Source organism: Scyliorhinus canicula, chromosome 5 (genome assembly GCF_902713615.1).
Source record: "Scyliorhinus canicula chromosome 5, sScyCan1.1, whole genome shotgun sequence".
NCBI lineage: Eukaryota > Metazoa > Chordata > Chondrichthyes > Carcharhiniformes > Scyliorhinidae > Scyliorhinus > Scyliorhinus canicula.
In genome coordinates, this window is record NC_052150.1 from 205,013,916 (window position 1) to 205,038,204 (window position 24,289).

General features: G+C 40.2%; 1 protein-coding gene across 4 annotated transcripts in view; it reads left to right on the forward strand.

Moving 5' to 3' along the window:
- Positions 1-24,055, forward strand: part of lmbr1 (limb development membrane protein 1) — a 211,626-nt gene extending 187,571 nt beyond the window's left edge. For all 4 annotated transcript variants that reach the window (XM_038798384.1, XM_038798387.1, XM_038798385.1 and 1 more), the window contains 2 exons: positions 13,133-13,294; positions 17,090-24,055. In XM_038798384.1, the coding sequence (XP_038654312.1) occupies positions 13,133-13,294; positions 17,090-17,175 (248 nt within the window). In that variant the 3' untranslated portion in view covers positions 17,176-24,055. The remainder of the gene's footprint in view (positions 1-13,132; positions 13,295-17,089) is intronic.
- Positions 24,056-24,289: the final 234 nt, after the last annotated feature.

Sequence of the window (24,289 nt, forward strand, 5' to 3'; positions counted from 1 at the left end):
ATTGGTTTTGAATTAGTAGGTGGATAAAGGGTGTAGGCAGAAAGGTGGAGATGAGATCAGCCATGATCGTATTGAATAGCAGAGCAGGCTCAAGGAGCTGAATTGCCATCTCCTCCTAGTTATGTTCTATGTATTATCCCCCAAACCGTAAGCTCTTATCTTGTGGAGTGATCTGTTCCGTGACACCTTATCAAATGTCTTTTGGAATTCCAGATACAATGCATCTATTGCTTCCCCTCTATTCACCTTGATAGTTACATCCTCAAAAGAACTTTAATAAATTTGTCAAACATGTTTTTCCATTCACAAGTCCCCATTGACTCTACTTGATCATATTATGATTTTCTAAATGTCCTGCTCCTACCTCCTTAATGATGGGTTCCAACATTCTCTCAATGATAGATGTTAGACCAACCTAACATTAGTTCCTGCTTTCTGTCTCCATCCTTTTTGGAATAGCAGTTTTCTTAATTTGCTGGGACCGTTCAAGAATCTGGGGAATTTTGGAAGATTCAGACCAATGCATCCAGAATCTCTGCAGCCGTTTCTTTTAAGACCCGAGAATGCAAGCCTTCAGCAATATCTCCATGAGTGCCTGCCAGTGCTTTGCTACCATCTTATCTTTTAACCACTTTTCCCATTTCACGCTGGCTAACTCTGTATTCATATCCTTGTTTAATCCTTTATTTAAGCTTCAGACGTGCGTTTCAGATGCAACCTTCTCAACCTCAAACTTGAAATTCTATAATTTTAAGTTCATTATTACCTGGAGTATCGTTTACTATGAGATCATATATTAACCCTGTTTCATTACTCGGGTGACTTTACAGTTACCTTACCAAGTCTAAAATAGCCTGGACCTTGGTTGATCCAGAACATATTGTGTAGCTACTGTATTGGGGTCTGTAAAGCACTCCCTCCAGTGACCTCTTTCCTTTGCTATTTCTTATCGCTATTCAAACCAATTTTACGTTTATATCCTCCAAACCAAGATCATTCCTCACTACTCTATTGATCTCATCCTTGATTATCAGACCTGCTCCATCTCCTTTTCATTTCTTCCTGTCCTTTCAAAATGTCAAATATTCTTGAATATTCATGTCCCAGCCACGGTCACTTTGCAATTATGTTTCTGTAATCTTATCATGCTCATTTATTTCTATTTGTGCGTTCAATTCATCCATCTTGTTCCAAATGCCGTGTGCCTTCAAAAAAAAAGGGCACTTAATGCTGTCTTTTTTCAACTTTTTCCAGCTCTGACCATATTTACTGGTGCAATTTTATGTTTTCATGTTCTGTCCCTTCCTGTCACACCCTGGTTATCATTGCCCTGATATTGCCTTGTTCGTTCTCTTGAACTTTCCACATCTCCTCTCATGTGAACTCTCCCCACCACTATTTAGTTTAAAGCCCTCTCTACATGGCCTTTATTGCACAGGGATGAGAATACAAGAATGAGGAAGTTACACTCCAATTATATGAGGCTTTGGTGAGACTGTACGATGATTTGGTCTCCTTAAATATGGAATGTCATACTTTGGAAGCAGTACAGCAAGCCTCAATAATATTGCTTCCCAGGATGAGACTGTTGAGTAAATTGGGTCTATACTCTCTCGACTTTAGAAGAATGTATGGTGACCGCGTTGAAACAGATGATTCTGAAAGGGCTTGGCAGGATACACTCACAAGAGGGTATTTCCACTGGCTTGGGGCTCAAAAATACAGTACATAGTCGGAGGATGACGGCCAATTATTTAGGACAGAGATGAGAATTCTATTTGCTCAAAGGAACGGTTGAGGACTCTGGGTCTGTACTCATTGGAGTTTAGCAGGATGAGGGGGGATCTTATTGAAATTTACAGGAGGGCTGATGGAGTGGACGTGGAGAGGATTTTCCACTTGTAGGGAAAAACTAGAACCAGTGACACAATCTCAGACTAAAGGGACAATCCTTCAAAACAGATGAGGAATTTCTTCAGCCGGAGGATGGTGAATCTGTGGAATTCTTTGCCACAGAAGGCTGTGGAGGCCAAATCAATGAGTGTCTTTAAAACAGAGATAGATAGGTTCTTGATCAATAAGGAGATCAGGGGTTATGGGGAGAAGGCAGGAGAATGGGGATGAGAAAAAATATCAGGCCATGATTGAATGACAGAGCAGACTCGATGGGCCGAGTGGCCTAATTCTGCTCCTATGTCTTATGGTCTTATTATTCCAGATGTTCCACCACCGAATATATTTTAGGCTGATATATATTCTGATTTTTGCTGTCTCAAGGAATCGAGGAATGGGAAAGTGGAGTGCGAGTTCAAGATCAGCCATACTCCTGTTGAATAGCGGAGTAGGCTCAGTTGGCCATATGGTCTATTATGTGTTCTATTTTTAATGTTCATACATCCTGATCCCCGGCCTGTGCCAGCCTGCATCATTGTGGTGGTTTTGGACAGCTTTTACACTGGAAGACCAACAGGTTTCGGGCAGACCAAAGTGAGTGGACCTCCAGCAGCAGCTGACCTGTGTCTTGGTATGTGTCCTTGGGAACAGTCTGTGGAACAGAGAAGTTTGATGTGAATCTCAAAAAAAAAATCACAGAATCTCTTTCCAGAGCTTCTTTGCAAAGGCATATTCCAGTGTGAAGTGGGCAATGGTCTCTTTCCCACCAAAGCCACCTCAAGGATAGTGAACAGTGGTGCTGAGACTCCATGAATGATCTGACAGGGCGGGTCCTTCTGACCACTAACCAAGCTATTTCATTGGTTGTGCTGCTTTGGAAGTTCTAATAATGAAGCATTTTGCCAAATGGCACAAGAACAGAATTTTTTCCAGCAATTGAATGCGTGGTCAAATGAATACTTCCTGACTGGACCACATGTAAGCATCTTTATTCACTTAGCTTACGCAGTGCTTGTAATATCACCTTAGCATTTTCTAAATCCTGATTGAAGGTATCAGGCTTCAATATCGGTAAAAAGGAGATTAAGCACAAAGATAGTTATTCCCCGATTGAAATCTTAAATTTATTGATAAGTTTCATACAGTTGCACACTTGTACTATTCCTTACAAAGTTGGATTTTTGTTGTGTACCTGGATCTTAGCTCAGCCTGGCAGAGCAATCTCTGCATTTTTGTGTTAGTTCTGTAGCTTGTATTGTGTATTGAATCATTTTGTTGTAGAGAAGATCAGTGGCTAATTTACTTAAAATATAATTTCTAATAACTATACTTTACCAATATAACCCTCAGGTAAAGTTTGACTTTGAATTAGGGTAGTGTTTTTATGAATGCTTGAATTGCCTAAATTGAGGAAGAAACAGACATTAATAAATACAATTTACAAGAAAGGTATCTTGCCTAATTATTGTTGTCTTAATTATTCCAATTATAGTGGTCACCATGGTAAGTTCAAGCTTTTCAACCAAGGGCTAAGTACATGTACAGAACACCAATAGTGACTGCGCAAATTTGTTTTGCATGTACACCCAGAAAAGAATGAGATGGATGTCACCATCAAAATGATGCTGTACGTTGGAAAACAGACAAGTTGCTATTTTTATGTTCAAATACCAAACGGAACCCTCATTAGATTTCCTTTTTAGTGGATTCATGTTATATTCATGATTCATTGCACTGGAGCAGCATTCAGATTGCCATCCAGAATCTCTGTAATGTAGTAATTAGTAACAGAAATGACATGGCAGGGCTTTTCTTGACATTTAGTCTTTTATTTGTAAATTCATTTTTATTATCTTCCACTGAACTCATCAAAGTATATTGGAGCCCCATGTGTTTGTTTTACGGCCTTTCGGCTTATCAAATTTTCCCATTTACTTCTCTAGTGGCATCTTCTTGACTGATATAATTAGGAAATGAGGGCTGCACTCCCAGCAGGGAGTTATGCTCATGAGAAGCATGATAGGGAGGGAAATCATGGATACACTGTTACAGCCTTATTTCTGATCCATGCTCTCGTCAAGCATGTCTTGCCAACTGGGAGCATCAGATTGTGGAATTAATCAAATATTTCCAAAAAATATTTTTCTTTTATTGAGTAAATCTGTCTTCGAAGAAGCAACATGTTATGTACAGCAGATGTATATCAAACACTGATTTATTTTAATGGCCCTTTTCATTCAACTGCAAAATTCTACAGCTGCAACAGTTTCTTTTGTTAGCCTTTATATAAAAACATTTATTCTGCTGTTGTACATCTATTGTGCCATGCAATAGTGGATTAAATGCAATGAATGCTTTCATTAAAAATGAAAGTGTTTTTAACCACTTTGTATATTTAATAGTTGGGGCAAATGTCAGAAAGATGCCCCCCCACTTCTCCCCGTCCAAACACTCCACTCCCTCTTGTTAGAGCAAAGGTTTGAACATCATGTCGTGTAATTCCTTTTTTTTTCTAGCGCCTTAAAATTCCTCTGCTGCCATAATTCATTATTATCTTAGATATCACTTTCCAAGATGCCATGAAAAGATATGTGTTTGATCAGAAATCATGCATTGTTCTATTGAAACATTTTCCTTCACCTTACAACCATGTGATCTCCAGTTTGTAGCACTTGATGGCCTTCTTTTCAACTTTCACCTCCATTCTTTGTCTCTGCCAACTGCTGCTATACACTAAGAATTCGTTTTTTCAAATAAAGCATTTGCTTAAGTCTTTCAGTAGATCCCCCCCCCCCCCCCCCCCAAATTGTATAGTTACTTGAGCTTTGAAGAGTATCCCTTTTAATTAATTAATTTAATATTTGCCGCTTGGGTTCAGTAATATTTTCAAATGTAAGATCTTCAGAACGTTTCCTTTTAGTGCTTCTCATTTTATTTTGACATCTGGATTTAAAATTGCTTATTAGACTACTGGTTCATTACAGCAGGAGTGATTATTATTACCAGTGAAGGTGGACGGAAGTAATGTTTTCTCCCCGATTTGTTAGTCTGACTGGAAACGTTATATGAAATTTGATACATAGGGTATGTGCCAAGGAAGATTTGTTTATTGTCAAGATGCGGATCTGGATACGGATCCTGGAATTTTTAAAAGAAGAATTGGCATTAGGAACACCAATAGATATTATTATTAAATGGGGTAGTTTACTTTTTTTTTTAAAGAATGTTGTGAATGGTCTCAGCTGCTGTGGTGGAATTTGTTGCAAGTGGGAAAATATGAGCAGTTTTCATAACAGGTTATTTGCGGTTTGACCTGAAACTGCCTCTGTTAGCTCTTGATGCAAAGGCTAATTTGCCCTTGGGATCCAAATTGCCCTTTGTGTTAGGTGGGGTTACTGGGTTATGGGCTTGTGTAGGGTGCTCTTTCCAAGAGCCGGTGCAGACTCGATGGGCCGAATGGCTTCCTTCTGCACTGTAAATTCTATGAAAAATCAGCACACAGGTTAAATTTCACTTATTAATAAAGTTAGCAGCTAGTGGCTCATTTATAGATTTATTCACCAAGTCCTTGGAGAGAAGCTTTCAGGAATCATTCTGAGAAACACAACACCTTTCCTCAGAACTCAGAGCAGAACCCTAAAATGAAACTAAAAACAGACACAGGGCAGGACTGAAAACGTAACTAAAAACAGACCCAGTCCCTCCCATGAGTGACATCACAGCCTGCCTATCTCATAGACCCTTAATCACAGCTTTGACAGACATATAATCTGGATAATTTAACCCACTTTCTTTTAATAACATTACTGCAGCAAATATATAATGCATTAAAAATTTCCTACATTTGTCACAAATGGGTAAGCTTTCTCCGGCTGAAATGTAATCATCCAGGTATACACTTGTCAAACAAAATGGACATTCTTCACTCATCACTGCTCTGAAATATTTGTTTGTCTTGATCTTTTGGTGCTGTATTTAAGCATTTACTTCAGAAATTTGCATTGAGTTCAAGTCCCAGCAGCAGCTACACTGAAACCACTTATTAAAAATAGCGTTTCTTCTTAGTCGACGTGTTTGATGGGGTGCCAGAAAACTGACATTTCACTTTCAATCATGTACTTTACCTGTTCAATAACCTGCACAACAAAGCATCATGGTCACAGGTATTGTCGATGTTGGAAATCTGAAATGAAAACCTAGGCCAGGAGTTTCCGGTCCCACACACTGCTGGAACTGTCATGGGCGAGACGGGAAATTTGATGCACCAGCAAAAAAAAAAAAAAATCTGTTGACTTGAGGCTGGATCAAATTGCTGGAAATGCTCAGCAGGCCTGGCAGCATCTGTAAAGAGCAAAACAGTTAACGTTTCGCATTGAACATGACTCCTCTTCAGAATTAAACGGTAGAATTGGAGAGCAGAGTTTTGATTCTGGTTTTTTGGTCATGTGCCGTTCTTACCTTTGTTTTTCTTTTGCACGTTTCTGATTTTGGTATCTGTCCGTCTTGGGAGATGATGGACTGTGTCCATGGTGTATATCGGTTTCAACTTTATGGCAAGGCTGTTCATGTTCTTGTCGTCACAATCACTCTGGACAAATGCTTTGTTTTGTTATCACAACCATTACCACTTTGTCTTTTGTTCTATTACATCTTTGTGTCATTTAATCTCTCTATTCCATTAAACCCACTTCTCTTCCTTAAACATAACGTTAAAATGCTTTTATTAAGCCTTTTCCTCTCTCCATTTGTGACCACCCTAACCCTTTGGTATTGTAGGATAGCTAAACTATGATAAGTAGCACTAGTGGAAACATATATCTACCCTGTCCTGCTGAAGCTATTTTATTTATACAGATACACTTATCGAATCAAGCCCCTTTGTTGCTTAATGGGACTGTGTAAACTTTCAGACATGTTAGCTGCATCTGAATGATTTTCAGAATGTTTTGTGAGGAATTTTTGCAAGCTTTTCCATCATTGAGTGTCTTGCAGACACTTCGATAACTTTAAATATGTATCCCACTGAGGAAGAGGGATTCCAGGAAGGGGGTAAATTAACCATGGTTAACCAAGAAAGTCAAGGATAGTATTAAACTGAAAGAAAAAACATATAATGTGGCAAAGATTAGTGGTAAATCAGAGGATTGGGAACGTTTTAAAAACTGACAAGATAACCAAAAAAAAAAAGAGGATGAAGATAAACTATGAGGGTAAGCTAGCAAGTAATATAAAAATTGACAGTAAGAGCTTCTTTAAATGCATAAAAAGGAAGAGAGGCCAAAGCGAATGAGACTGGAAATAATGAAGGGGAGCCAGGAAATGGCAGAGGAATTAAACAAATACTTTGCCTCAGTCTTCATAATGGAAGATGCTAATAACATTCCAAAAATAAATAATCAAGGGACTGAAGGAGGGGGCGGGGGGGAAGACATAAATATAATAACAATCATTCGGGCAAAAGTAATGGGGCTAAAGGCCGATAGTTCCCCTGGACCTGATGGGTTGCATCACAAAATATTAAAGGAAGTAACTACAGAGATAGTGGATGCACTGGTAGTAACTTTCCAAGAATCCTTAAATTCTGGAGAAGTGCCAGAGGATTGGAAAACTACCTTTATTCAGAAAAGGAGAGACAAAAAACAAGAAACTATGGGCCAGTTAGCTTAACTCCTGTTATTGGGAAAATGTTAGATTCCATTATAAATGATGAAATAGCACCACATTTAGAAATGCATAATCTAATCAAGCAGGGAAGTTGATGCACTATTGCCAAGCTTGCAGATCGAACAAAAATAGGTGGGAAGGCAAGTTGAGAGGATAACAGAGTCTACAGAGGGTTATATACAGGCTAGGCGAGTGGGCAAAAATAATGTAGGAAAATTTGAAGTTCTGCACTTTGGTAGGAAGAATAAAGGAACTGAATATTATTTAAATGGAGAAAGACTGCAGAAAACGGCAGTGTGGAGGAATCTGGGGCCCTTCATGCATAAATCACAAAAAGCTAGCATTCAAGTTCAGCAGGTAACTGGGAAAACAAATGGAAGGTTGGCCTTTATTTCAAAGGGAATGGAGCATAAAAATAGGCAAGTCGTGCTAAAACTATACAAGGCACTAGTTAGACCACACCTGGAATACTGTGAACATTTTTGTTCCCTTATCTAAGGAAAGATTATACCACCATTGAAGGCAGACAAGAGATGGTTCACTAAGGTGATCCCAGGTATGGAGGGATTTTCATATGGAAAGAGATTAAGTAAACTTTAACTCATTGAAGTTTAAAAGAATAGAGGCAACCTAATTGAGACATATAGGATTCTCGGGGCTTAACAGGGTAAATGTTGAGAGGATTTAATCCACTAATGGGAGAGTCTATGATCAGAGGGCATAAATCTCAGAGTAAGGAGGTGTCCATTTAAGAGATGAGCAGGAATTTCTTCTCTGAGGGTAATTAATCTGTTGAATTGTTTACCGCAGAGAGCTGTAGAGGCTAGCTCGTTAAGTATGTTCAAGGCTAAGATACAGATATTTAATCAGTAAGGGAATCTAGGGTTATGGGGATAAGGTGGGACAGTGGGGTTGAGGATTCATAGTCATAAAATCCCAGAATTCCTACAGTGCAGAAGGAGGCCATTCAGTCCATCGAATCTACATTGACACTCTGAAAGAGTACCCTACTTCTGCCCACTCCCCTACCCTATCCCGGTAACCCCACCCAGCCAGAACATCCTTGGACACTAAGGGACAATTTAGCATGGCCAATCCAGCTAACCTGCACACTTTGGACTGTGGGAGGAAACCAGAGCACCTGGAGGAAGCCCATGCAGACATGGGGCAAAAGTGCAAACTCCACACAGTCACCTAAGGCTGGAATTTAACCCGTGACCCTGGCACTGTGAGGCAGCAGTGCATCTACTGTGCCACCATGCCGCCTTTAAATCAGATAAATCATGTTCTCATTGAATGGCAGAGCAGAGTCTATGGGGAGAGTGGCCTACTTGTGCTGCTAGGTCTTTGACTGCATAAAGGGGCGCATTTAGCTCAGTTGGCTTGACGGCTGCTTCATGATGCATTGCCAACAGTGCAGATTCAATTTCCGTACCCGTTGAGATTATGCCTCAGTTAAATCACCACCAGCCAGCTCTCTCTCAAAAGAGAGCAGCCTATCATCCTCGGGATTATGGCAACTTTCATTTTCAGTCAATAATCTATCTGGCCCTGTCTTAAAAATATTCAATAGCCCGCCTCCAGCTCTCTCTGGGGTAAAGAATTCCACAGACTCTCAACCCTTTAGAGAGAGTATTTTTCCTCATCTCTGTCTTAAATGGGAGACCCCTTTTCCTCATCTCTGTCTTAAATGGGAGACCCCTTATTATTAAACTGTGCCCCCTCGGGCTAGTCTCTGCCACAAGGGGAAACATCATGTTAGCATCCACACTGTCAATCCCCCTCAGGATCTTATGTTTCAATAAGATGACCTCTTATACTCCTGAACTGCACTGGATATTGGTCTAACCTTTCACAGAGGGTTCCTGTATGCTTTTCTTCACTGTCTTCTCAATTTATCCAGCCACCTTTGAAGATTTGTGTATGTGCAACCCTAGATTTCTCTTGCACCCTCTTTGGAATTGTTGTATCTCGTCGTTGTTGCCCCTCGCCATACTTCTTATCAGTGCCTGAGCTTCATACTTCTGTATGATAATTTATGTCTGCCATGTGTCTCCTCATATCTGTGTGGGGTTGCTCCACTTTCCTCCCACAGTCTTGAAGTCTATTATTATCCTCGATGTTGTCTACTTTTCCAGTCGTCATGTCGACTGTAAACTTTTAAATAATTCCCAAGTCCTGGCTGCAAATATACAAGCAGAATCAGCATGGATTTATGAAGGGGAAAAGATATTTTGACAAACTTTAAGGGTGAGATCTTCTGGCTGTTCACACTAGCGGGTTCTTCCGATCCCAGCAACGGTGCGTCAGATTCCCAGCAGCGTGGGGTGGATCCAATGGGAAATCCCATTGGCAGTGGCAGAACTAGAAGATTCCACCGCTGGCTAATGGCGAAGCGCCTCCTGCCGCCGAAAAACATAGCACAGGAGGCCAGAGAATCGCACACTTTGTTTTTTCAGGATGGAACTAGTGGGCTAATAAAGAACCAGTGGATGTGGCCCATTTGGATTTTGGAAAGTATTTCATAGCATGCCATTCAAGGGGTTGCCATGATGTGGAGATGCCGGCGTTGGACTGGGGTGAGCACAGTAAGAAGTCTTAGAACACCAGGTTAAAGTCCAACAGGTTTGTTTCGAATCACTAGCTTTCAGAGCACAGCTCCTTCCTCAGGTGAAGGTTGTTCCACAATAGAATATTTTGTGGTTATGGGAATTTTATGAGCATGGATTGAGGATTAATTAACCAATGGAAAACAGCGTGTAGGAATAAATATGTAATTTTCAGGATGGCAGGATGTATCTAGTGGGGTCCAAAGAGGGTTGGGTCTCAGTTATTTACAATCCATATAATAATCTTTGTTCGTGTCACACGTAGGCTTGCATTAACACTGCAATGAAGTTACTGTGAAAATCCCCTAGTGGCCACACTAGTGCCTACTCATGGACACTGAGGAAGAATTCAGAATGTCCAATTCTAACAAGCTCATCTTTGGACTGATGAAGGAAACTGGAGCAGCCGGAGGAAACCCACGCAGACACTGGGAGAACGTGCAGACTCCTCACAGACAGTGACCCAAGCTGGGAATCAAACCCAGGTTCCTGGTGCTGTGAACCAACAGGGCTAACCACTGTACAGCTGTGCCATATCAGTGACTTGGATGAGGAAACCAACTATAATGCTTCTAGGTTTTCTGGTGATACAAAGCTTGGAATGGTCACAAAGGTGCTTGGCAAGAAGTTGCCAGTTGGTGTATAAGTTGGGGAAGTGCGAGGTTATGTACTTTGCTCAGAAGAATCGAAAAACAAGAATAAAGAAGTAAGGGAAAAGAGAAAACGTCAGAAGGATATTGGATATCTTTCTGCGTGGATCACAGAAATTTAACATGTAGGAACTGAGCAATTAGGTAGACAAACACTATTTCAGCCTTTATTTCCAGGGAGTTTGGAGTTTAAGAGTAAGGAAGCCTTACTGCAATTTGCCATGGCTTTGGTGAGACCACTCCTAGGGTACTGTGGGCAGTTTTGGTCTCCTAACCTAAGAAAGGATATTCTTGCCCTTCAGGGGGTACATTGAACATTCACCAGATTGAATCTTGTAATAAAAGATAGAGTGGAATAGGCTACCTTCTCTGGAGTTCAGAGGAATGAGAGGTGATCCAATGAAACATATAAAATGTTACAGGGATTGATGGAGTAGATGCCAAGAGGTTGTTTCCTCAACTGGAAAGTGTAGAAGTGGGAGTCATAGCATCAGTATAAGGTGTCAGCCACTTAGGACTGATGAGATGAGTAATTTATTTCCTGAAGGGTGGTGAATCTTTGGCTTTATCTACTCCAGTGGGCCATGGATGCTTAGCATTCAAGACCAAGATGAATACATTTTTGAGCACGGAGGAACTCGAAGAAAATGGGGCGAAGATAAGAAAGTGGAGTTCATATCTGAGTCCAGCCATGATCTTATTAAAAGGAGAAGGGGCTTGAGCAGCTTTTTGGCGTACTTTTAATTGTTGTGTTCTTGCTGCAAAAAGAGCAGTTGTACTTCTACCAACCGCCGAGGGACACTACTGTCTACAATTCCTCCTGTCTGAAAAACAACTGTTCGCTGCTTTCTGCCTCAATCAACTTCATATTCATGCTGCCTCTGCTCTTTTAAACCCATATGTTTCAGTTTTGCTTAAGCCTTTTATATGGTACTTCATCAAAATCCTCATGAAGGTTAGCACTGTTGCTTCACAGTGTACGCCAGGGACCCGGGTTTGATTCCCAACTTGGGTCACTGTCTGCGCGGAGTCTGCACGTTCTCCCCATGTTTGCGTGGTTTCCTTTGGATGCTCCAGTTTGCTCCCACAAACTGGCTTGTAACGCAGAACAAGGCCAGCAGCGCGGGTTCAATTCCCGTACCGGCCTCCCCGAACAGGCCCCGGAATTTGGCAACTAGGGGCTTTTCACAGTAACTTCATTGAAGCCTACTTGTGGCAATAAGTTATTATTATTATTACAAGTCCCGAAAGACGTGCTTGTTAGGTGAATTGGACATTCTGAATTCTCCCTCAGTGTACCCGAACAGGTGCCGGAGTGTGTCGACTAGGGGCTGGTTTAGCACAGGCTAAATAGCTAGCTTTTAAAGCAAACTAAGGCAGGCCAGCAGCGCAGTTCAATTCCCGTACGAGCCTCCCTGAACAGGTGCTGGAATGTGGCGACTAGGGGCTTTTCACAGTAACGTCATTTGAAGCCTACTTGTGACAATAAGCAATTTTCATTTCATTTCATTTTTCACAAGGGGATTTTCACAGCAACTTCATTGTAGTGTTAATGTAAGCCTACTAGTACAATAATAAAGATTATTATTTTCTAATTTCAGTCAGTGCAGTAATTGGGGTACCACAATTGACATCAATGTCCCTCTGGATGGGAGGAAAATCATCCACGTTCCAACGCCTCAATACTTGCTAGTTGCTCTTGCTGGAAGTTGGCTATGTGGGGAAAGTAGATGAAGGCAGAATTGGATTTGGCTGTGATGGCTTGTATGTTCAATAAGCCTGCTGAAGTAAAGTTTAATGAGGGATCAAAAATGTGTTGAATCTTGGGGAAGTGATAGGCCAGTGATTGAAATTCATCTTTGATAGTGTCTCAAAACGGTATAGCCACCAGTTTAACATTCAGCTCGATATCCTGTCAGCTGAGGTTTGTATAGCATGCAGTCAAAGTGATTCCTTTTCTACCTCCCAAGTCAAATTTTAACCTCTGCATCTTCAGCAGAAGACTGGAGAGAAAACATTGTATTATACCTTGTACAATTTAACTTCTTAGATAGCAATCCATATTTGTGACATCATGAGTTCGTTATGCATTCCTTTGTAAATGATGTATATGGCTATTTTCAGCCTTCACATTAAATTATATTTGACTGCAGGTTAAGTGTTACATGCAATGCTCGTGGTGTGAGACTTGCGTCTGATACATAGAAATGCATATTAGTATCGAGGAATCTGCCAATATGTTAATTATTACGTATATTGTGTGGACAGACTCTCCTTGATGTTTCTCCTTTTCTTGGAAATATTTGTTTTTAACAGGAATAACCAGATTTGACCTACTTGGAGACTTCGGAAGGTTCAACTGGCTCGGCAATTTTTACATTGTACTCTCATACAATCTGTTATTTGCTGTCGTAACAACTCTGTGCCTGATCCGAAAATTTACATCTGCTGTAAGAGAAGAACTGCTTAAAGCTTTAGGTAAGAGCCAATATCTGTTGACTCTCCCAATATCCAATAATCATTTATTTTCAGGACTGCTGATGTTTTTAAAATACTTGACACCAAAATAAATCCATTTGGCTTCTGTTACACTTTCAGTACTGATCTCAGATCAGTGTGGGAGGTGTGAGGTACCGCTATCGGACCTGATTTACACTGCCCATTATGATTATCCATTAATGTACTTCACTCAGAACACAAGCAGTAAAAACAAAAAATGTTGGGCATACTCCAGGCCTGGCACCATCTGTGGAGAGAGAAACAAAGTTAGTGGTTTTGGTCTGTGACCTTTCCTCAGAACTGAGAAAGGTTAGGAATGCAGTAATTATTGCGCAAGTGTAAGTGAGGAGAGTGGGAACAAAGAACGTGATAGAGTGGTGGACCGGCTATTATCCAAAAGGAAAAGAAATCGGAGGGAAACACTGAACAAAAAACAAACCAACAAAGAAAAATGAAAAGAAATGGAGGTGGAGGTTACAATCTAAAATTGTTGAACTGAACAGTTCCAAAGAAGAGTCATATTGGACTCAAAACCTTAAATTTGTTTGCATTTGCACAGGTTCTGCCAGACCTGCTAAGTTTTTCCAGCATTTTGTTTTTATTTAAAATTTCCAACTTTTGTAGTATTTAATTTTATTATTGAGCTGAATGTTAAATCCGTAAGGCCTTTTCTCTGATTTCTGATGGCAGCTATTCAGAATCCTGCCATTGGCAGCTCCTCTGGGCGCATCTTTTATTTCTCCACCTCTCCTTTTGTCCTTAAATATGAAACATTTTACCATTGAATATCTCCTGCCCTCCACCCTATTTATTGACCTTTGCTTTTGTTCCTTCCCCTCCCCACACCCTTTAGGACAGCATTGTAGCAGAGTGAGTGGCACTGTTGCTTCACAGCGCCAGGGTCCCAGGTTCGATTCCCGGCTTGGGTCACTGTCTTTGCGAGCCTGCATGTTTTCCCTGTGTCTGCATGGGTTTCCTCCCACAAGTCCCGAAAGACATCCTTGTTAAGTGAATTAGACATTCTGAATTCTCCCTCCGTGTACTCCAGCAGGCGCCAGAATGTGGTGACTCGGGGCTTTTCACAGTAACTTTGTTGCAGTGTTAATGTAAGCCTACTTGTGACAATAATAAAGATTATATTATTATATTTACTTCCTCAGAACCTAATGCATTTCTTTTTTTTAAAATTTAGATTACCCAATTATTTTTTCCAATTAAGGGGCAATTTAGCGTGGCCAATCCACCTACTCTGCACATTTTTGGGTTGTGGGGGCGAAACCCACGCAGACACGGGGAGAATGTGCAAACTCCACACGGACAGTGACCCAGAGCCGGGATCGAACCTGGGACCTCAGCGCCGTGAGGCGGTTGTGCTAACCACTAGGCCACCGTGCTGCCCTCCTAATGCATTTCTAACTTTCCCCAGTTCTGTTATGGGTCCCAGACCTGAAATGTCAACTCTTGTTTCTCTCACCACAGATGCTGCTTGACCTGTCATCAATTTCCAGCCTTTTCTGTTGTTATTTCCGGTTTCCAGTATCCATGATATTTTGCTGTTATATGGCTGAGGCGCACAATACACTACTGGTGTGGTTTTTGTACCTCCTGGCCTTTATGAGGATTAAATACTGATCTGATTCCTGTTAACCCAAAATTGCTTCCCATCAACTCAAAAATTAAATAATAGGGCCCTGCATATATGGATGTTTCTTAAAATGTTTGATTTTATTGTAACAAAGAAATGTATTCCAATAGGCTGTACTGGAGTGATTCCAAAGTAACCGTTTGATCAGAGAGTTCAAATGCACTTCCTGGGCACAAAGAGCATTCAGTTTTAGATCTAAGAAAAATTGCTCCTTTATTCGGATAAAGGAATACTGCAACAATTTTTTTTAAAAATTTAGAATACCCAATTATTTTTGCCAATTAAGGGGCAATTTAGCGTGGCCAAGCCACCTAACCTGTACATCTTTGGGTTGAGGGGTTGAAACCCACGCAGACATGGGGATAATGTGCCAACTCCACCCGGACAGTGACCCAGGGCCGGGAATCAAACCCAGGTCCTCAGCGTCGCAGTCCCAGTGCTAACCACTGCACCACGTGTCGCCCATAACAATTTAAAAGAATTGTTTACTTAAGCAAATTACATTTATTTTATTAAGTTAGGATACATAATCATGCAAATATAATCATTGTGTTCTTTATCAGAATTTCTCACTTGTAACTTTCAAAGTTCTGGTAATTCTCGCAGAGCATGCATTTTCCTAGGAGCAGGAGTATGTTATTCAGCCTGTTGAACCTGCACCACCATTCAATATGACCGTGACTGGTAATCCACTTAAATGACATTTTCCTCACACTATTCCCATATCCCATCATCATTAGAAATCCGTTGAACATCACTTTAAATGTGCTCAATGACTGAGCTTCCGCAGCCCTCTAGGGTAAAGATTCCAGAGATTCACAACTCTGAGTAAAAAAAAGCTTCTCCTCGTTTTGGTCCGAAGTAGCTTACCCTTATTTTGAAATTGTCCCCTTAGTTCCAGACTCCCTATCAAGGGGAAACATCTTGCCTGTCTAACCTTTTAAGTATTTTGTAGGTTTCAGTGAAATCGCCTCTTATTCTTTGAAACTCCAGAGAATAAAGGCCCACTTTGCCCAATCTCCTTTCATGGGACAGTCCCGCCATACAAGGAGCAAGTATGATGAACCTTTATTGTAGCCCCTCTATGGCAATAATATCTTTCCACGGGAAGGAGACCAAAACTGCACACAGTATTCCAGGTGTGGTTTAACAATATGCTATACAATTGAAGCAGGACTTTGTTACTCCTGTTCTCAAATCCTCTTTCGATTTTGTGAACTTTTGGTAAATCAACACTTCTCCAACTTAGTCTTGTGTATCATGCAAAGATTAAAAGTAAAAGAAAAAAAATTACTGAAATGTTTTTTTATTTAGCATATAGCTAAATTCTGTTACTTAATGATTGCGGTATGAATTTTTGGAAAAGTCCCATTTTAATTGTTGCCAAAATATTTTATTCATTCATGGGATGTGGGCATTGCTCGCTGGGCCAGCATTTGTTGTCCATCCCTAATTGCCCTTGAACTGCTATTTTAGAGGGCATTTTTTTTTTTTTAATTTAAATTAGCCAATTATTTTTTCCAATTAAGGGGCAATTTAGCGTGGCCAATCCACCTACTCTGCACATTTTTGGGTTGTGGGGGCGAAACCCACGCAGACACGGGGAGAACGTGTAAACTCCACACGGACAGTGACCCAGAGCCGGGATCGAACCTGGGACCTCAGCGCCGTGAGGCGGTTGTGCTAACCACTAGGCCACCGTGCTGCCCTTTTTAGAGGGCATTTAAGAGTCAACCACATTGCTGTGGGTCTGGAGTCACATGTAGGACAGGCCAGGTAAGACGGCAGATTTCCTTCCCTAAAGGACATTAGTGAACCAGATGGTTTATACGACAATCACAATGGTTTTATGGTCATCATTCGACTTTTAATTCCAGATTTTTATTGAATTCACATTTCACCATCTGCAGTGGCGGGATTCAAACCCGGGTGCCCAGAGCATTACCCTGGGCCTCTGTATTATTGATCCAGTGACAATACCAGTATGCCATTGCCTCCCCGTAACCGAACACGATTTGATGTAACTAGTTTTAATAACAATGCAGGGGTGGCACTTTTGCATTACTGATTAAATTATTTGTTCTGTGCAGATGTGTAAAAAAAATGTTGTTTCCCTTCCTTCTCTCCAGGTCTGAATAGTCTCCACCTTTCAAGTAGAACGCAAGAATCCGAGAAGGTCCTGCATTCTGCAAATGGACATCAGAAATCATTCTGAGATTCAAAATCTGGCAATATCGCAGGCCACTTTGGGATGCAAACAATTCAATCACAGGACATTCCACTCCCACCCCCAGTTCCGCCGGGAGACCTGACAGTCATTTATTTTCTGCTGCTAGTAAGAGTCAGAGAAAGGTTCTGTTGTGGGAAAATGCTGCCTGAGAAATGCACAAGAAGTATATTTCTGGTGTATGCTCCATTTCAACAAGAGTCTGAGGTACTGCTGAATGTGCTTAGCTTGGATGATCATGCTGCATTAAGACTAACTTCTGCAGATCACCTGTTTAGGATTGGTAGCCCTTTGGGGGAGATTTAAGCTTGGGGGGGGGGGGGGGGGTGGATTGTTTAGTCTGTCACTGAAACACTGGCCCAGTGTCACCTCTGGAAAACGTGCTCTCAAGAGAAATTAGTTTGTGACGTCTTAGCATGCAAACATGCTCTTCCAGACCATTCTGGATTCCTAGTTGTTGCTTGCATTGGCATTGTGGAGTTGTTGCCATGCGCTGCTTATGAACAGAACCCCTAATTTTCAGTTGAGCCAACCTGGACTCCATCCTCTTGCAGATCACATTCAAATGCAGTCCGAATGCAGAAAGAAAATGTTTGTTGGCTAACCTCTCCCGTGGCATTATGACAAATCTGTTTTCAATCTTCTGTTGTAAAACAAAAATTAAATTGGCGTACTTTATTGGTGAATAAAATCAAAACTAGATTAGTACAGCTATAAGTTGAATGTCCCCTTCATAGCAGCAACTGGAAGCCAGTGCATTTGATATTTCCCCACACAATCCAGTTTCCTGTCACCACCAGTAAACTGATCTGGATGCTGGCAGACAAGACCCATCCTGGTAGGTGACTTCCTCACTGAAGTTTGGAAAAACAAATTGCAGTGAGATTGCTTTTTTTTTTTCAATTCTAGTTTACCGGTTGTCGAGTCTGGGAATTTGTATCCAGCCATTAGGAATCACAGTCTTGTGTTTATAATTCCAATATCACTGCAACAAAGTGATACATTTCATTGGTAGGTTGAATCTTAAAATGTCAACCTGCAGTTGCAATTGGTTTGATATAATCACGAAAGGCAGTTGTGACAAAGGTGACTTGTGGAGGAGACAAAGTTTTTAAAAATAAATTTGGAGTACCCAATTCATTTTTTCAAATTAAGGGGCAATTTAGCATGGCCAATCCACCTACCCTGCACACCTTTGGGTTGTGTGGGTGAAGCCCACGCAAACACAGGGAGAATGTGCAAACTCCACATGGACAGTGATCCAGGTCCTTGGCACCGTGAGGCAGCAATGCTAACCACTGTGCCACCGTGCTACCCTGGAGGAGGCAAAGTTAAATGTTCAGGTTTACCATTTGAAGCCAGATAAATTATTTCAAATTATGCAATCTGAAAAAGGCAGAGTTGGGACAGAATTTAATCTCCCCCTCCCCTTCCCACTCCAGTTGTGATTTTGGAGGCAGGTGGGGGCATTTGAGTGGGTGAGAGGTTGTGGGTTGGGGACCCAGCGGCAGTGCTGGATTTCCGGCCCAGGGCCCCAAGTCCTTGAGAATGCCCAATTCTGGCCTTAAGTATTCGGTGGGCAGTTGATTCCGGCAGGCCTTCCCCAGCATTCCTTCCCCCCCCCCCCCCCCCCCCCCCCGGCACCCAAACGGAATAGCAAGTATTTGCCAGAATCTATTCCTTTTTCTGTCACTGTTCGATTCTTGGTTCATTGCTATTGTCGTGTGATGCTGTCAAGCTTGAGAGTGACCAATTCCAAGGAGAGGATAATGCTCTTCTAAACCATTAATCATACATTTTTTTTAATGCCAGCTTCTAAATCAAAGGTCTCTTTGAAAGTATTACATCCATAAACCAGGTGTGATGTTTTATGGTAGTTCACCCTCAACATGAAATTACTTTGTGTTCTACATCTGAATGGAGGTCCCAGACTGGAAATATGGACACACTGGTCCATCAACATTTGGCGAGCATGACCTACCCTTTCTATCTCTCCCCCGTACAATTCTTACCCCCCCCCTCCCAACCCAGCCAACATCCATAAACTTGTGATGACTCCACATTCCCCAAATAACAATCGTAACTGTGCTTAAAAGTAAACCATTGATTGTAAAATGTTTGCAATTTCCTGAGGATGTGCAAATTGATGCACAAATTTATTTGTTCTTAATTCCCCGTTATACTGTCTTCAGGAATACTGATTAATAGCAAGTACAAAACCCAATTTTATTAGGTGATATAATTGAGATTCCCTTTTATTATGTCAAGAGGTTTTTTGTTAGGATAATGGGAGAAAAAGTGCTTCAGTTTTGTTTTTAAAAGAACTGAACACTAGCAAATTTATGTAGCAATATTCTTAATCTTACCTGAGTAGATTAGTTTGATTGGATTGAGGGGGGTGATGAAGAAAATTCTGTTCAACCAGTCAGGAAAAATGTTCAATTTTCTAACATCATTACCTGGAACACGGATATTAAAAGGGCGCTAGTACTTGTCTGCTGTCAGGAAACTGGGTACAAGGGTATAGACTAATAAGATAATATAGTTGTAGCCTGTATCATTCCAGGGAGATGCGGCGTGCTCTTCAGACTATGCTCTCATTCTTCTGAGTTCTGCGGACCTTGGTTACCTTGCATCAAGGTTAAATACTAGTTCTGTTTACATTAGTTGTGATCTGTTTTGATAAACCCATTTATGTACGCCCTAGGCTGAACAAAATAAAGTATGTAGTTAGCAAATAATTAGACTAAACAGTAGCTGAATGAAGGCTTTATTCACCAGTGTCCGACAATCTGCACATGAACATTGTTTTTACGGAGTGGGAAGAATACATTTTGAGATGTGTTTTATGCTCATGAATCTGCAATAAGTTGGGCCTGGCCTTTGGGGAATTTAAAAATATTTTCAACTCAACTCTTTTTGAACAGGAAATGTATAAAGCACATGTGCCCTGCTTTGACTGGTTTGTAAGATTTGAAAACTTTGATCACCTCAACACGTTAGTGAGTAGCTATCATTCAACATGTTGGCGTGTAGTTTTGGTCCAAATTTTCCTTCAGTGATATTTGTAGCAATATTAGCGTAATGCATTTCATATACTGCCCTTGATTTCACATAATTGCCACTGATTATTCCTTAACTATAATGTTGATCATGTCTGGTCAGTGCGCTTATGATGGTTCATTGTAGATGAAGCCCCTGAGGCTATGTTGCCAGTCGTCTGTGATGTTAATTGGATACACAGGTAGTTTTATTCTCCTAAAATAGCATGAGCATTATTGCTATAATGAAACCACCAGAGTTCATGGTGTATTTTCAGGACCATCAGCAAACACTGGCTTGTATCCATCCTACTTACTGGAACAGTTTTAAGGACAAAGTGTGAATATGCAGAAAACCATTCCATGCATCGAACCATTCCGTTTATTTTTGTTCAAGGTGTAGTCAATTCCTTTTGTGAACGGATCTAACGAAATGCCAAAATCCATTCTGCTGATCCGAGCTTTTGATTTTAGCAAAGGTGCAAGTGAAGATACAATAAGAGGCTTTGATTTGTTGCAGCCATTTATTTTTGCGGTGACAGATGTAACATAATCTCTCGAATGTTTGTAGGATCTGAGAGTGCAGTTTAAAAAAAAAAATAAAACTTACTGGCTGATATTTTAGAGGTTTAATTTGATATTTTTGTTTTCCTGAGAGGGAGCATTAAGAAGGAGTGTTTAACCTATTGGAATGTGGCATATCAGCTGGCACACAGTAGTCCTTTTGCCAGCTTCAGTCAAAGAATAACTTAACACTGGCAAACAGTAGTAGTGTAAATCTGTGCACAGATTTAGGTAATCCGTTCAAGAAAATGTAAATGCAAAGAGCTAGTCCTTGCGTTTGCACTCTGTGTCAGTGTATTAAACAGCAGAGCCAAGCTTGGTTATGAAGGTTATGCATACAGGAGGATATGCACAAAGAATACTATCTCCAAAAATGAATTTAAAGACAGTGTGAAAGTGCATTGCGAACATGGACTAGTTCCCAGCACATAACTGCACTGCTGTTAAATCAGTAACTTCTGAATGCTGAATAAAAAGTAACAGACAGCTATCAAGTTGTTTTAATATTTTGTTTGTAACGTTGGCCCTTGGATCTTGTGCGGTAACAGCAATACCAAAGTAAAAGTGCCCGATTTGGCAGGAATGGCATCACGAGCATCATAAGGCCTCTGGCCTGAGCACATCTGGCAGGTTTACTTTGATGTTGCTACTGAATGTAAGAGACCCATATAACAGAAGGTATTGGCCCTAGTGTGATAATACCAAGAAAGCAACTTGTTTACTTTCAGCTACTACATCTTCAGTTTTATTTTGTGTGATTTGTTACCTAGCCATTTATGCAATTATCTGCAGTGACCAAAAAGGCCTAAACATATGGCATCATCTGAATCACACATTTACAAACTTTCCAGTTTCTTACCTACAAAGGGTTTTTGTTAATGACAAATTCACTGTGATTTCCTTCTTGCCTCCCAGCTCAATACCAGTGAGTTTGTTTTTTCTGATCACGTTTTCATAGCAACGTTCATGTACATTATGGTAGTATTTGTTATGGGGTAGCATTTGTTTTTGTCTTGTGCACTGTGATCTGACATGTTTTCATAGAAATGTGTATTTCTGTCACATTGTAATTAAAAGAAAATGCAAACAGATTATTTTGATATGTTTGAGTAACCCTTGTTGGAATAGCCCATTTTGTGTTGCCAGTAATATTCATGTTGGGTAAAAGGCCCATATTTGTAACTGTAACAGGTAGGCAGTTTACCTGGTGCACATGCCCATACTTGCCCAACTATTGTGGGATTACTGGCATAAAATAGGCACTATTATAAGCTGATTTAAAATGTATAGACAAATCCAATCAGTCCAAATGTGAACTTCTTTCTGATACCTAGGCTGTGAAGCAACACTTTTTAGATTGTTTTCTCCTGTGAGCATTATTCTGTCTTGGAGAGAATGGGAGTAGTTTGGTGAATTGGCAGCTGTGTTTTTTGTTACATACTATAAAGTTATAATTGCTTCCCTGCAGTGAGATCTGTTTGTTTAAGTTCAAGATGTGCACTCATTACTTTCAGAAGAACCTCTTCTGTTTATTTTTAAACAGGCATCCTACTGCAATATTTAAAACAATGTTTCTGAATGTTTTTATAAATTAAGACAGTAAAACTAAATTTGATTGAAGATCAGGCAGCTTGGTAAACGGTCTTAAGTGCATAAAAACGAACACGTTTCTCTTTGTAGAATGTTGGGGCGGTGCATAATTTTCAGGCAGTTGAACCAAGTGGCTTTTATTTTTATATTTGGGTCCAGATACACTGCATGGGGCCTATAAAATGGGTCACTTCTGTAGGTCACTATACTGGATTTGACTGGTTACAAAGTAAACAAAAACAGTTGTCTTATTTTTGTGGCTACCGGAAGAAAATTGTTTCAACTCTTAGTCATTTTAAAGTGTTGAGCCATGTGTTTGTCAGGTAGGGTCCATGCCCAATTGACTACAATTTGATGCTCCTTACATCACTGGACCATGTGTTTGTAAAAAAAAAAGGAAAAACTATTTTCTACTTTTTCCTAAAGGGTGTAATTTGTATCGAAGATGTACATAGTTAATTTTACAACTGGAGAAAACTAGAGAATTACATAACAGATAGAGTTATAGGAGCGTTTAACAGTTTGCTGAGATACTCATCCTCCAGTGATAGGTTGTCGGTCATTTTTCTCTTCATTCCCAACGCTTTTGGTATTTTTTTAATCCAAAAGCTTGAACAGGTTCAATACAAATCAAATCTCATTTAGGAATAATGGAGGAGAATTAGCGAAGGCATAATGAATACACTAGATATGAATTCAGCTTCAGCCAGTGGGACAAGAGCCTCTGCCAGCTGTTGTGCGTGTACGTGATCTGAACTCTGCTTTGTGGGCTTGAGTTAGTAGTATAAAATTGTAAGAAACTGACCTAAGGTTAGCTGGTTTAGAAAATGGAAATATCGTAGTGTGGAGTTTTGTGTGCAGCTCCAAAACTGATGCGAAGGTTCAAAATGAAGGGAGCTGATGCTGTGTCATAGCTGACCTGGATGTGGTGGTGTACTTTCATGAATGTTGCATATTTTATTTCAGTATCTCCCAGAACTATGCTGGAAATACTTCCAAATTGATGGTGAATTACAGTTATCATTGGCAAGGCTTAGCGTTTATTTCTACAATTAATGTCTGTTCTAAAGTTGAAGGAAAATAGTGACACCTGCAAAGAGAGATGTGCAAAACTTAACTCTTAACAATAACCATGTCTTGTAAAACAGCCGAAAAAAATCACAGTGGCATTACCCTTTTGAATTGATAGTTAATGAAAGCACTTTTTAAAAATCATGTTAGTTTACTTATTCTTCAGCCACTGTCAATTAATCCTTTTAATATTTTGTTCAGGTATTGCAATATAAAATAAGTCACTTACTAAAACTCTCAGAATAATTTGACGTCCAGTAGTTGCTATATCAACAGAATTATTGCATAAACTGATTTATTACATGTTGTTCTAAAACAAACAGCATTTTGTTCTCATGCAGGCTTTATTTAGACTTTTTTTTATAAAAACACACAAAGCAAGCAGCTGCCAATTCATTAGTTAAGTTCATTTTGATTTCTAGGATATATATCCTAGCTGTTGCAGCTGTTGATATATTGCATGTTAGTACTGTTTCATTGTTGGCACTAAGAGAATGTATCATCAACATTGTACCTATAATATGTTTATTTTTTTTAAAGTTTGTAATCAAAGTTTACATTGTAGCTCCTCTTGTGTTTACAATAAATTTCAATGAACTGTGTTTAATGTGCTTTTCCATATCCGTTTCGCAATCTGTCAGACCACTAAAAAATACAGTACTTGAAAGGCAGATAGATTTTAGAGCTTGAATAATTCAAAACAGAACCATGCAATATGATGGTAGCAGTGTCTGATAATTGCCAATATTTAATCCCTCCCACTTGCATTATTTCAATTAGGAAATACTAATTGGTAGAAAACAAAAAAAGACAATCCAATTCAAACCGTTGCTTCC